The 14,215-nt window shown below is 45.3% G+C and overlaps 1 protein-coding gene across 4 annotated transcripts in view; it reads right to left on the minus strand.

Annotated features, from left to right (window-relative positions):
• FNDC1 (fibronectin type III domain containing 1) overlaps positions 1-14,215 on the minus strand; it is a 113,674-nt gene that overhangs the window by 67,092 nt on the left and 32,367 nt on the right. The window contains exons 2-4 of one of the 4 annotated variants that reach the window (XM_067701626.1): positions 3,747-3,941; positions 1,321-1,407; positions 827-895 (exon numbers count right to left, since the gene is read on the minus strand). The exons of 2 other annotated variants lie outside the window; for them this stretch is intronic. In XM_067701626.1, the coding sequence (XP_067557727.1) occupies positions 827-895; positions 1,321-1,407; positions 3,747-3,941 (351 nt within the window). The remainder of the gene's footprint in view (positions 1-826; positions 896-1,320; positions 1,408-3,746; positions 3,942-14,215) is intronic. One more of the 4 variants, XM_067701627.1, reaches the window with a different exon arrangement.

Genomic DNA, 14,215 nt, shown 5'->3' on the forward strand with positions numbered 1-14,215 from the left:
TCTGGTGGCTTTGTTCTTCCACTCTCCTTTTGTCTAAAGCGGACTTTGAAAACTGCCTACACCCATCAAATCTGACCTGAGAAGCAGATTAGGGTCATTGGTTTCCACATACTCACCTTCCTCTCAACAACAATACCAGATCGATGTATTTAAAAACACTGTTCCTTGCCACACTGCCTTTGGGATATCACCCAACCACACTCTGAAATAACTGCTTTCATTTTGCATTATTGTTTAACCATGAATCAAATATATTCATGAAGCACACAGGAAATGTCAACACGTCTCCCAACAAGTAAAACAATATGGCCAGACAACATCAACATCCAAATGATAAAACACACATATATACAAATATGGAGCTGAGATGGAAGGCAGGTTATCTAACATATCACAAGATAGCCCATGGATAAGAAAAGAGAGAAAGCCTTGATGTAGCAATGTCAGCCAATCAAGGCCACTGTTTGGTGGGCCCCATTCATTTCTGCATCCACAGGTAGAAGAGGTGCAAATATCCTCATCGGGCCAGGACTGCCATCTCAACCGCCATATTTGCCTGCTAACAGCACAACAGCATCCCCAGATGTAGACGAAGACATGCCCCCACACCAGAACATGAAAGAGCAGTGAGGAGTGCCGACTGCAGACTGGCTGCAGTCTGGTCCATCCGGTGCAGGGCAGATCGACCAAAACCGTGCGGCATGTGTGTTAGTTTAGCGATGGGGACCGGATGAAGGTTTGTGAGCACATGTGTGTGTGACAGAAGCACGGCCCTCTTTTGAGATGGTGCTTCGGTGAAGACATGAACCGAATGAGCAAATAGTACCTGTGACGGTTTCATTAAATGGTCCTGGACCCTTAATGGGAAAACCATCAATCTTGATCCATTCACCTCCTAAATTAGGAAAATGTAACTTGATCGTTAGAAAGGAGGACTGTTGTATTGCCCACATTTCAGTGCATCCCTAAACGCATATTTCAATGGTCTCTTCAACAATCTTCCAAAGGATCTGCTCAGGCCATACGAGTGACTAGGCCCCTAACCTGTATGGACAACACACATTTTTGGTCTTTTATACATAGTTTACTCTAATGAGTACTCTGAAATTTAAGACAATACGCTAATAACCTACATCAAAATTATTTTAAAAGAAGGGATAAATCTCTCCTAGTTTTCAATCTTTCAGCTTGCCATACAAGTCTAAAAATTTCTTGTTTGGGAACTCTTTAATGATTCTAGATTTGTATTGACCTGATGAAGCAAAGAATCTCCCAATCTAAGTCACAAAAATACAGCCTCCAATTCTAGATAAGACTTACCAGGCAGGCTTTCAGCTCTGTAAACTGGACGGCTCACTCCACTGTTGTTTTCTGCAGTAACCAGCACAAAGTACACTACCCCCGGCTCTGAAACATATGGTTTATATCAAGCCACCGTTTCAAATCTCCAAGAATGACAATTTAAGTCACCGTCTTCCTTATACCAGTTATAACCAAATATAAAAATCTGAATTAAGTGACCAGTCTAACTATAGCTTTCTCTCTTCTCTTTAATCAAAATCACTGACATTCATCCCAGGCAACTGAAGCACATCTGACCAAAAGAACACAAAATTTATTTAATACAAAGTACATGACATGTGTAATAAACCTGGATGCATGAACAGTCAACAAGAAAAGCTTTTGCGTTTTTTTAATGTGAAATCAATGTAGGAAACAGGCATGCACTGTCCACTAGATAACTGGTTTAACCCACAGTGTTAGTAACTACGAAGAATATTTCCCAATGGAAACTCCAAATGGCAACCTCCAAAAAATAGTGAGAAAATTTCAGTGTAACTCATAAAATTTAGTGCATGGGAAATATTCATGGGAAATCTTTATTTATGCAATAAATAAAGCTGCATGGAATGTTCCTCTTTTCATAATAAAATATTTCCCTTACTATGTGTACATGCTGTCTTTGACTATTTCAACAAAAATCTAGAAAAACGTTTCCTGGGATCTTGGATATGCTAAGTGTGAAATAATTGGGCTTCATTTTTTGACGTGCATCTACAGGTCAAGGACACATAGCGAAGGTCTCTTTGGCTGAGACCCTGAAGTTGCTGGGATGCAAAAGGAAAACTAGACACCGTGTTACAAATTGAGGGTACCCTGAACTTGCGGCTTCGAAAAGCAAAACTCTAGTAGTGCTGGTTTTCCTCCAAATGAATTATTATCTTATGAAAGGTAAGTGAAGGTGCCGATTCCTTGAAGAGATGAAAGCTTGTGGGCACTTGAGGGCATGCAGGGTTGGAGAGGTAAGAGCTCCGTCAAAGGCAATAACGTTAATTGCATTGCTCAAAGTGAGGAGTGTTCCTTTCACAAAACTTCAGTTCTCAAGCCAGAGGCCCAGGGGCAGCTACACATCTGGGACCCCTGCTATGCTCAAGACTGGTCCGCCTTCTCTCTGACCACGGCAGGGCCCGGTGGCATTGAGGGCTTGGCACGACCTGCCGGACTAACTGGGAAATGCTCTAGGTTCAGACAAAAAGCAAAACCAGGTTTCGCCAGGCACTTTCTCTCTTCGCTCTGAGCTTATTCGTATTTCAAAGAAATGTCATCAGCGTGTCTCTGATTCTGTTCGGTTAACTCATCAGAAAGATGCTGGGGAGACACTCTCAGTCTGCAGTGAGTTCTAGGGCTTTCTTTCTGCATGTTTTTCTTCTCTGCAGCAACCCTAACAAGGGTTGAGCAAGCACATGTGACGCTGCTCGTGCCTTTGGTGGGATAGAAACTCCATTTAACCTCACAGTAGGACCCTGTGGGGCCCTAGTGACGTGGAGGAGATTCAGATCCGGTGAAACGTACGTTTCGCTGGAACCGTGAAGACAGGAATCTGTCCCTCTTTGTCTCTCCTCCGTGCACTTTCTGCTCTGCTACCCAGAAAGTTTAATATCACAGTGCAGGAGGTAGAGAAGGAGTAAGTGTACTGGATGGTGACCAGGAAACTAAGAAGCCACGAGCTGGTTTTGATCCACTGAAGGAAGGCAGCAGAATGCTAACGTGGCCGGAGGGGAACCTGGTTGTCACAGGTGCTGAATTCTGTTACTTCCTATGATCCATCTTAAGGTTGGACCATGAGATGACTGTAGAATAAACAGGGTTTCAGGCCAGTGGGACCAAAAAAGCAGAAGATAGAGGATCCACTGGAGGTAGCTCAAAGCCTAAGTTCAAAACCACCTACACCTGCCCTTATAAAAGAATATGTTTAGGCAAAATGCTAAATACCCCAAACTTCCAGAATCAAATCTAATGGTGAGAAATGTTATATCTTTGAACCACATGTGGCAAAGCATGACACATCACACACCCCTACAGGGACATATTACTTGAGTAATCCCTAATTATAACATGGTTTATAAGTTAGAAGTCTCAAGATCAGGCTACAGACTTGTCCAGTTGTCAAGTTCCTATAAGATAAAAAAGGGTCGATGTATTTTCCAAAAGCACATCCAGAAACTAAAAATTGTTCCCTACATCAATGTGGAGAGAGATCCAGGAGTACTGGACTTCAAATGCAGGTTGGGGAAGCCCATGGGCAAGATGAAGGCTGTTGCTTAACAGCCGCTTGACCTTGGCTGTCCATCCCCGAGGAACCACTGGGTACCATTTTTGTCCCACAAATAGTCACCCTGAGAATGGAAGGAGAATGTAGGTGTACAGTTAGTTCTGACCAGTAACAAGACCAGAGTGTCACTTACCCACATCCTCAATAAGGAAGGAGTGTGTCTCCGCATTCACCTTGATGTATTTAAGACTTTTCAGTGACTTCCCATAGGCAATGTTGTAATGCTCCACGGGTCTACTGGTAGCATCTTTGGGTGGGTCCCACGTGACTTTCAGGCCCATTTTAGTGGACAGCAGTTTCACATGCCTTGGCTTCAGTGGATGGTCAGCTATGCAAACAGCGCAACTATCAACTCACGGGAAGGGCAGATTGGGAAAACGAATTTTTTCCAATGTTCTCTGACATGGTTAGCGAAAGAGGAAATGACTCTCGATCTGTCTGATCCTGAAGACTTTAAGTACCATCACATTTGGACATCATTACAGTGCGACAGCAAAGCAGACATACCAAACCTACAAGCTTTTATGTACTTCAGGGAACTGTGGGTGGTAAATTTAAACCCAAAGTAAAACAAATCAAAATAAACTCTAGGCGTTCCCCAGCCTGATCATGTTGCCTTGCTAGTGCAAGATTAATGAAATAGTAATTTGACATATTCTCCAGAAGCTTTCATGTATTAAATAAATTCTTAGGATTTTACATGGTACAGCTGGACAATCTTTCGAACAACTCTGAGAAGAATAACATAAAACTCCCATGATCAGGAAGAATTTCCATTGTATCCAAAGTGAGATAACAGAATCATTCATTTCCACAAAGAAAACAAACCAAGATCAACACCTTGAAAGAGAGGTAACCCGCTGGTTTTACCTGCATGTAGCTAATTTAAATGTTTCCATATCTTGTCCCAGAAGAGGAAGGACAAATTATGAAGAAGCACATTTTTATCTGCAGTTATGAAGTTCCAAAAGAGTGTTCTTGATTTTCAAAAATAACCAAAATGAAACATAATATTTTGTCAAACAAAATATCTCAGCTCATAATGTAACCGATATTGCAATGCAACATAACATAAACAGATGCTAATATTCACGCAACAGTCAATTCTGGGGCAAATCTGGATCTGAAACTGATTATTCAATGATGCAAGGCATTCTCGGGGTGGGGGGGAAGTAATCTTAAAAACACAGAAACATTTAAACTTAGTAACATTAAGAAAAATGAATTTAGACTCTCATAGAAGAAGAAAGGGAAAAAGGAGTGTTTCGTGATAACATATAGATTGGTTAGTATATGACTGTAACACCAATGAAGATTCTGAACAAAATAAGTATGGCTGATTCTAACATATATCACTTATTCTTCCCCAAATTACCCTGCTGCCTCAGGAGTAAAAATGATAAAAGGAGAGAACTCCTGGGACCCCCACTAAAGAAGTCCAAGGAATGAAAAAATAGAGTATGAATATAATAATTTTCGAGGCACTAGAGGAAGAATGTCCACTTTGGAGACAAAAACACAGTGTCAGAAGCTGAGCACGGACCAGACCCCAGAAAGCATTCCTTCCGCAGTGTCAGAGGTGAGGGTCCTATAAACCCGAGATGGGAGAAAGCACAGACCAGAAGCTTAACACCATCAGGGAAATTCTGAGTTGAGGAGACAATAAAGACAGCACACTAGTGAGTTTCTGGATATTTCAAATTAGCAATCATGGCGACTCTGCCGTAATTTTCACTGACCCTTCCTCGCCTACGAGAAACTTTTCAGGATTTACTTTGTCTGAGGACCGCGGCTCCCTTTCCTCAGTTTCCTTTATTTCTCCCAAGGCTTCACTACAAAAACCTCCCCTCCTTCTCTGCCACGTGTTTGACCTTTTCTAGTTGCAATCCCCATTTCCCACACAGCAGAAATCATTCCCAGGAATCCAATATTTCACCCTGACCAAAATCTCGGTGGAAACAAAGCAAGGACTCCAGCACCATGAAAGGATGTTCATGGTTAGGTGATTCTCCTAAGGAAGAAAACAAATGAATGAATAAGTGAATAATGCTTTTCTTTACAGTTCGATTCCAAACCTCCCTTCAGACAGATGGTCTGAAATGTGAGACTGCGAAGCCCTAACACCATCACATTTTCCTCTGGGTGCGAGTGATCCAATCAGTACACGACGGCCTGGGTCTGAAGATGATTTATGTTCATTACTGACATCTGAAAAGAGGAACAATCTATAAATATGTTCATTGTTCATTCCTGCTCTGCCTTACATCTGTCCTTGGACACAGCATGGAATAATTTCTAAGTCACATGAGGATTGCAGTCAAATGGTTGCATCAGCCCAGCACAGGGGAACATTCAAAACCTCAAGGAGCTCCAATAAGATGAGGAAAGTGAAGAAGAACAAGAGGCAGATCCCCCTGGGTCGCCAAAACCCAATGCACATCACTGCATTCCGCTTACCCCATCAGTTTCCAAGTGGGTCCATGCATGAGTTTGTTTGTTCTCCTCTTGCCAATGATCAAGTACCATCAGTGTGTCTCAACTCGATAACTGCCTGTATCAGCACTGTGCACTAAGAAAAAGGCCATATGGTGCAAAACAACTCTGAAGTATAAAAATGGGAGAGGGAAATGGACAGGAAAAGAGGGCTTATTGAGTGCCTACCACCTGCCACCCTCTGCCCTGAAACTTACACTGCAATAGGTGCTCTTAACACACACAACCTGAGAGGTGTTATTTACTCCCTCCATGTGGCAGATGAAGAAAGCAAGGCCTGGAACAGAGAGGTTAGGAGAACTGCCCAGAGTCACACAGCTGTGTGGAACAGGGGTGGAACCGAATGCAAATCCTGCTGTGTCCACAGCTCACAGACCCTCAGACGCTGTCCCTGCTCATAAATGACCAATGACCACACTCATGGAAAATTAATTTAGGAAGCCACTAGTATCCTAAAACCAACTGTGAGGCCTCCAGCTGCGTTCGTCATTTGCTCCACCATCTACCCACCTTCCCAGCCGCTTTCCCCTATGGGGGCACCCTGTATTCACCTACAGTCACCTTGCCTCCTGTACCTCCTGTACCTCCTGTACCTCCTGTACCTCCTGTACTCATCCTCTCCTCCCTCTGGAGGGCATGAGTAAGTGAACAATACTTGCATTCTTACAACAAAATCTTAGGCCAAAGGAACAACTTTCTAATGGTGACATTTTAGGCCTTGGCAGTTACCTAATAAAGGTCGTTTTTGAACACGAAGACCTTTGGGGACCCTGGAATCATCCCTTAGAGGCAGCCTTAGGGTCACTCTGCTTGTAAAATCAGTCCTGAATTTAAGATCCTCCAAAGGCTTTAGACCCATGTACCATAACCCGTCCCCCCACCCAACTCCCCAACACACATACAAATTGGGCCAAGTAAACGAAATACTACAGTGACTTAATTAAGCGACATTTTCATTCCCTGGGCTCTCATCAACTCTGATATTTAAAATTGGTATCATTGTCGATGCTGCCTAGTCAACATCACCCATGCCTCAGAAAGGCTTGGACGAAAAGAAGAATAGGAGGGGGCTAAATGAAAGGAACTGTGGTCATTCCAGGCCTACCCCTCCCCCCCCCAAGTGCCTGCGCTCTGAGAGTATTCATCAAACCAGCCTCTATCTAAGGGAGAAGCAGGCACAGATCAATGTGCGTGCACTTGGATTACTTGACAGAAGACTTATTCTTGGGGCTAGAAACACAGCAGTTCGTTCTATTCGTGGTCATTGTTTTGTAGGTCCCATGACTTCATTCCTTAAATGTGAAGTAGAGACATAAGGAGTGTGAAATTGGTTTCAGGGCCTGCAGACTGCTTTCTGGGTTCCAGATCAGCATTCCGGTAGCATAAAGTGGATACACGACATACACTGGCTCCTTCCTTATTTTTAAGTGTTCTTAGAAACTTAGAACAGACCCTCCTGTCTGCTAGATAAATGAAGCACAGAACCCTCTTATAATACTTTTCAGTATTCTCATCTGATGAAGATGATACAGGGATATATTCTGTAAAGCCATGTATGCCATGAACAGTTTCTCCAAAGAGAAGAAGGACAAACCCAAAGTCAATAGAACAGGAATCACATGACCCAGTACAGGGGATGCTGGGAGGGCACCTCACAGAGTGTGTGTGACAGGTTAGGGCTGTGACAAGCTGTTTTTTCATCTCCACAGAAGGCAAAAGGAGGACGTGAGCTCAAGCGGCACCCTAAGGGATTTCAGAGGAAACAAAAAGATTTTCCTGTCCGTGTCCTTCCCCATCACCCCCCATTCGAGGCTGTCTTTGATGGAGATAGACGGTAAGGTGCTCGAGACAGAAGCAGCGGCCTGCAGAGTCTGCTATGACTCGAGCAATTTCATACCATGACAGAGTCATCTTACAGTTCATATCAGTACATCTCATCCAGATTCAGGAATGTTTTACCAGGTACTGAGCGGCAAAATGGTATTCTGATGATATATCAGACACCTGGGAATTGCCAAGCTAGACATCTCCATGCCATGGCTCCCATGAGACCTCTATTGGTCCGTTGGCGAATAAAAAGTAGGGACAGTCAGCACCCAGAGTTCTCACTTTGGTCTAGGCTCCAAACTCCAGGCCTCATTCAAGAGGGCCCTAGCAGGCCAATTTGGTTGAAGGGTCCAAGTGTGGATGCACATCTGTCCAAGGATGGAGTTCAAGATTCCAAGGGCTCTGCAATGTCGGTCCTCAGAGAGTCCGCAGAGTGGCCTCAAGGGATTCTCCAGGGCTGACGAAAGCCCTCGGGAAGGCTGGGTCCAGAGCTAGGTCCCACGGCCGGCCTGGTCTGCCCAACATCTACAGGGCTCATTTATCCTAGTGGACAGGGCTCAATCCCTCACCTGTCCCTTCCCCACCTCCCCACTCTGGCATCTCTCTGGGCATCGGATACGGACCACACACTCAGTACTCACTTAAATGGCTAATGGGTTGAAGAGAAAGACGTTAGGATGGTTTAGACTAATGAGGTCAACCGAGGGTCCCCAACCCAAACACCTCCAAGGACAGGAAGATGAAACAAATAAGCGAAGACATATTAAGGACTGTAACGCTCCGACCAGAGGCACAATTTACTTTCTGGCACCTGTTGACCAAAAGGAATTCAGGATCCAGACTGTCCAATATTCTGGGGAGTTTTTTCTAAGAAGCTAGAAATCCTGATTTTTGTGTGAAGTCTCCCAATTTTATACTAATTCACTTAAGTTTTAAGAAACACTGTATGAAGACACACACACACACACACACACACACACACACACACACACACACACACACACACACACACACACACACCCCTCTGCTGGCCAGACTCAGTCCACTGGCAGCCAGCTGGTGACCTCTACCTTAACTCCAGAAGAAACCATTTAGTTGTTGATCCTGACAACTTCCCAATGTCCTGTGTGAATGCTGAGACTCCCGTGGGAGTCTGGGTCCATCAGTAAGAGCATCAGGTCAAGGTGCATATGCTAAAGTCTGGAGAAGAACCAGCACTAACCCAGCCCCCGAAGGCTTGAGGTACAGATCTGTTCAAGAATTCATTTCCCACCTCCAGAATTCCCTCTCTCTCCCAAGAGACCCAAAAGCTGTGAAAAAAAACTTGCCTAGGCTCCAAGGAAGGAGGACCCATCTCAGGATGAGTCTAGGGAGGGGAGTGTGAGGTGCTGCCTAGGTTTCAACTACTCGTACAGTCAATGACTTCCACATGCCCGGCTCTGCCCTAACCATCCCAGACGGAGAGTCCCTACCGCCTATTTGATAGGCCCACGTGAGTTCCAAACTGGACATGTTGAAAATGAAACTCTTGGTTCAGACCCACCACCCATCCTTAAGGGTACACACCTATCTGCAACAGCCAGAAATAAACATGTTCCTAGAAAGGGAGCTCTGTCAAGGGCTACTTCTCAGATTAAGAGAAGGAAAGTTCAGAATCCATTCATACAATGAAGCAAGGATAAAAGTGATTCCAAAAAATGACACAATCCATGAGGAAATCCTGCTGAAGACTGTGATTCAGAATAGTAACTGGATCTTTCTGGAGCCAAAGTGTTGTGTTTGTTTGTTTGTTTGTTTTGCTTTGTTCTACTTTTAAAAAACAGCCTCCAGTTACTTCATTACATTCTCCAGACAGGCAAAAAGAGAAGGGAAGGGAGATGGATGGCAGACGTGAGGGAGAAGTTGTGAGACCACCATTAAGCCACCTGCATGCTTCCTCTGTACCTGCTCCATCGCAGCTTTCCAAGTGGACTGACTTTAGTCAAATCCGCTACACCAAAGCGTTGGCACACAGAGTTCAACGAATATCAGAGGAATGAATGAATACTGTGAACTGGATTTACGGTCAACCTACCATCTAGAAACAGAACAGTAGCTGAAAAACAAGCTCAAATCCTTTCATTCCTGTGACTGCACTGGACAGAGCAACCTCTCACAGAATCATCTAGACAAGGATGCTACCCCCCAGCTGAGGTAGGAAAATCCACCGATAAAATGTTAGTTGGTAGAACCCAATATTTTCTGAGACAATAACTGACAGTCATTACAAGAAAAATAAGTATTTCTTCTTTGAGTTTTCTACTGCATACTTACTGAGGGAAATGACTCAAGCGATAGTTTGATTTGACTTGAAAATTAAATCTGAAAAATAGATTTGTATCTCAAAACTCACGGTCATATTGTACTATACAATTTATAGATTGACGTTAAACAGCAATGATGAGCTGAGCTGATAAATAACAAATCACATATAATTTTATCTCACCTGACTAAGTATGTGAAGGAGCTTTTCCAGGATTTGAAGGGTAGGGGACAAAAGCGGTCCTCAGGAACATTTGAGCTCAACCAATTTGCGAAAGTAGATAAAGGAGTCAGAAATCAAACTATCAGGTTTATTACTGAGGAGGCTGCACTGGAGAAGGTGGATCTAATGTGTGACCTCCATCGCGCCTCCTGTCCCCCCTCCCGTCCCCCCTCCCGTCTCCAGTTCTGGGTAGACACAGCTGAGCCTGCAGAGCAGACAAGCTCAGGACCACTGCCTCACAGGTTGGGTGAGAGCAACAGGCCTGGGCCTCCACCCAGCGCTCCCCATGGGTAAGCAGGATTGGAGCCAAATGCAGCCTTCCTACAGCAAAGCAGCCTCCACGAGGACACCTGTGTGCCTGACTCTTCTAATTCGTGAATGCCACCGAGTAGAGAAAGTAGACCAATGGAGCCTGGGCTCTCACCACTCACCCCTCCAATCTGCACGCCTCAAGGAGGGGAGGGAGCACAGGATGAGGACAGAGGCCAAAGCAAACATGAAGAGAGGACGATGGAAGTCCCGGAGCATCCCCAGAAGCTTGTTCCCTCAGCCCACTGGGCATGACCTCAACCTGAGGCCAAGTGCGGCTGCCTCTTCAGAGCGAGGGTCAGGACCACTTGCCCCCCCTTCAGAGCCTCCCCCAGTACTAATCACTGTCCCACCATGTATCTTTCTGGGGTCGTAGGTGGGGACTGCCCGCCCCCAGGTCCCCAAAAAGCTCTGAAATGAGGAAGGCTCATTCTTTAACCAAGTCCAAAGCCAAGTTGACCTCTAGCCTGAAAATCCACTTCTGCCCTTTCCTATTTCAGTCCCCAATTTTGCCCACCTCATGGTGTCCAAAATAGCCCACGGGATTTCAGCAACGAGATGAAATGACAAAATGAAGATACTCTGAAAATATAATACTAGCAACATAAAAAAGTCCCCGTTTCAATTTGTCTCTCCTATTACAAAAGTCCCAGGGAAAAAAAGTCCAAGAGTGAAGGCTTCTCAGCCTCACAGCTTAAATAAAATAGAAAGATTTGAAGTCCAAATTGCTTTATTCCCTTACTTCTTATCCTGTTTCACCTCAGCCGGAAGAGATTCATTCAAATGCCCAGAGCGGGGTCAGGGTTCTCTCAGAACTGCAACCTCTGCCATCTTTCACTGGAACTGGCATCGATTCTTCAGGATTCCCTGGACTAAAACTAATTGAATCCAAAGTCTCTCAGCTCCCCACATTCCTAAAGAGTCCTAATAAGACCCTAAAATCTCTGCAAGACCCTAAAATCTCTGCAGGGAACCAAAAATGTGCTGTGTGAAGGACACATATTATTTTTCTCTACCCAGTGAAGCCTCCCCCAGTTCTCTGGTAACAGACCTCTGGTCCTGTGACCCAGCCAACCCCAAAAACTTCCCAGGAATTGTTCTCACTGGAGCTGGACCCTGAACATTGCCTTTGCTCTCGGTTGGCATTGTGGGTGACCAGTTCTTGCTGTCACACGGCGAAGAGACCAGAGATGGAGAGAAAGAGTCTGGGCACCCCTAAGACCAGCTCGACCCCTGCCCTTTCCCAAGGTACGGTTCCACAAGCCATGAATTCCGGAATTTAAATTAGTTCGAGTTGGGTTTTCGCCACTTGCAGTCCGAACCTAATGGATTAAGAGCCTATTAATCAAAGTCTTCTATGGAAGTCAAAAATAACTTTTTTGAAGCTACCCCAGCAGCCAGTACATTTGGTCACAAAAGGCTGCCAGTGCAGACACACCTAAAGAAATTAAGGCAAACACCAGCCAGGGACGGCTGCCATTCTTAGCTGAGGACGCCTCGTAGCCCACCCAGTCTGGCAGTGGAGGCTGAGAAGCAGGAGAGGACAACCCTGGTTAAGGAGAAAACCCCCAAAGGAATGTTAAAAGCCTTGGAAATAAACTGGCCCCTTAAAACCCCAAAATGCTAAAATTATTTCTTAAGTATACCAAGGATTTCTCTTTAATGCAAAAAAACCCTTCAGGTTTGTGTAAGTCTCTCTACTGCTTTTTTGTCTGAAATTCAAGTTTGACTTTCCACTGAAAACCGCCAAATACTTCCCAGACTCTGAAATGAAGAAAACACAGATCTCAGTGTAACCACAAATGTTTGACCAAAAATCCAATCGATACGCCAAAAAAGGTTAGGACGTACTGAAATTGCAGTGTAGCTTGGGGGAGGAAGCAATGTGATCTACAAATCTGACTATGATTCCCAGGAAAGCTGGAAAAATTCAACAATTATCCATAAGATACCAGACAGCACAGGGCTATCCAGAAATGCAGAAACAACCAGATGGTTGGCAGCATGTGCGCAAAACACTGAAATGACTGCTTTTTAAATAATTTTTCAAATGGATGTTGGAATTCTATTTGCCAAATAGTTATGACCCTTCCCTTCCAAAAAAAAGGGGAGGGGGGAAGTACATGGTGTTTTGCAACTGTGCGAAGTAAATCTGATACTAGTAAAATTTACAGGTGGCTGATTGAGTTTTCCACCTGAAAATCTGGGGCTGGGTAGACAGAGTCAGAGTATGAAAATAATGGCCTGGCTCCTCTTCCGACATTTCATGCTAGGCATGGGGTTCCATCAAAGTGTTCCCCACGGTCGGCACAGTTCTTTAGGTATAACTGAATAAAAAATGAAACCAAACTCTAGATCTTTGGGGTCTTTAAACATAAAAAACACTCCAGGGAGCTGAAAGAGCTTTGCAGACAGAACCTCTGAGCCCACCATGGGGATCCACACAATACCGGCCTCACGCAGAGAGAAACACCAAGGCAAGCAGGTGCTCTGGGTCCCTCGGGAGGTCAAGGGTAGCCAGGGCTCTCCGGACTTCACCCCTGGTTCACATCCCTCAAAACCCGGTCAATTTCTCCAGGTTCATAGTGACTTACTGGATCCTACATTCTACCCCATGCCCCCAAATATGGCAGATGTGTCCTGTCGTATTTACCTGGGAAGGGTGTATGTGAGTAGAGAAGCCAGAAGATTCCAAACGGCCCGGGCAGCTCTTGTGTGCGGCTGGAGCATCAGTCCCGGTTTCCTAATGGCCAGAGGGGCCAGCCGAGCCCTGGGGGCAACTGCACCCCTGCTCAGCACGCCAGCAGCCTCTGCTAAACCTGAATTCCCCGCAAGGTCCCTCGCCCCTTGGGCACTTTCCAGTATTTTGATAACAACAAAGCACCATTCTAGTCAGAGGAAAAGGCCAAATTCATATGCGTACATGCCACTGTGCTTATACAGGTGCTGGATGGTCACTGAATACAATTGTGAATCACATTTTTTCTCCATTAGCTCAAAGAAGCCAAATGGTGAAGCCATCCAAATCTCAAAATTCGAGCCACTGGCTAGTCTTTAAGTAGTTTGTCTGAGTCCACTTCCATCCTCTCTCGCTGGCAGCACCACTGCACCCGCATCCAGCTGTGTGCAAGCCTCCTCCACCCTGCGCCGGCTTCAGGCAGCCTCGTGTCATGGGCTGAGCCGATCCCCACTCTTGGCTTCGGGAAACTACTCCCCTTGGGGGCCGCACACAAGCTGGTCACGCCTGAGGCCACCAGGCACTCCTGTGGGCACATGGGGACTTCCCAAGGGAAGAGCCCAATGCCACATGGACAGCGCTTTCTCCTTTGTCCCCTTCTCCACAGGAGATGGCTCCCAACTTCCTAGCCAAGGCCACTCGCACCCTCAACACAGCCACAGTCCCTTGATGCTGGTAAACAACGCTGTCATTCCAACACTCTCGCATCACC

This window comes from Pseudorca crassidens, chromosome 13 (genome assembly GCF_039906515.1).
Source record: "Pseudorca crassidens isolate mPseCra1 chromosome 13, mPseCra1.hap1, whole genome shotgun sequence".
In the NCBI taxonomy this organism is placed as follows: Eukaryota; Metazoa; Chordata; class Mammalia; order Artiodactyla; family Delphinidae; genus Pseudorca; species Pseudorca crassidens.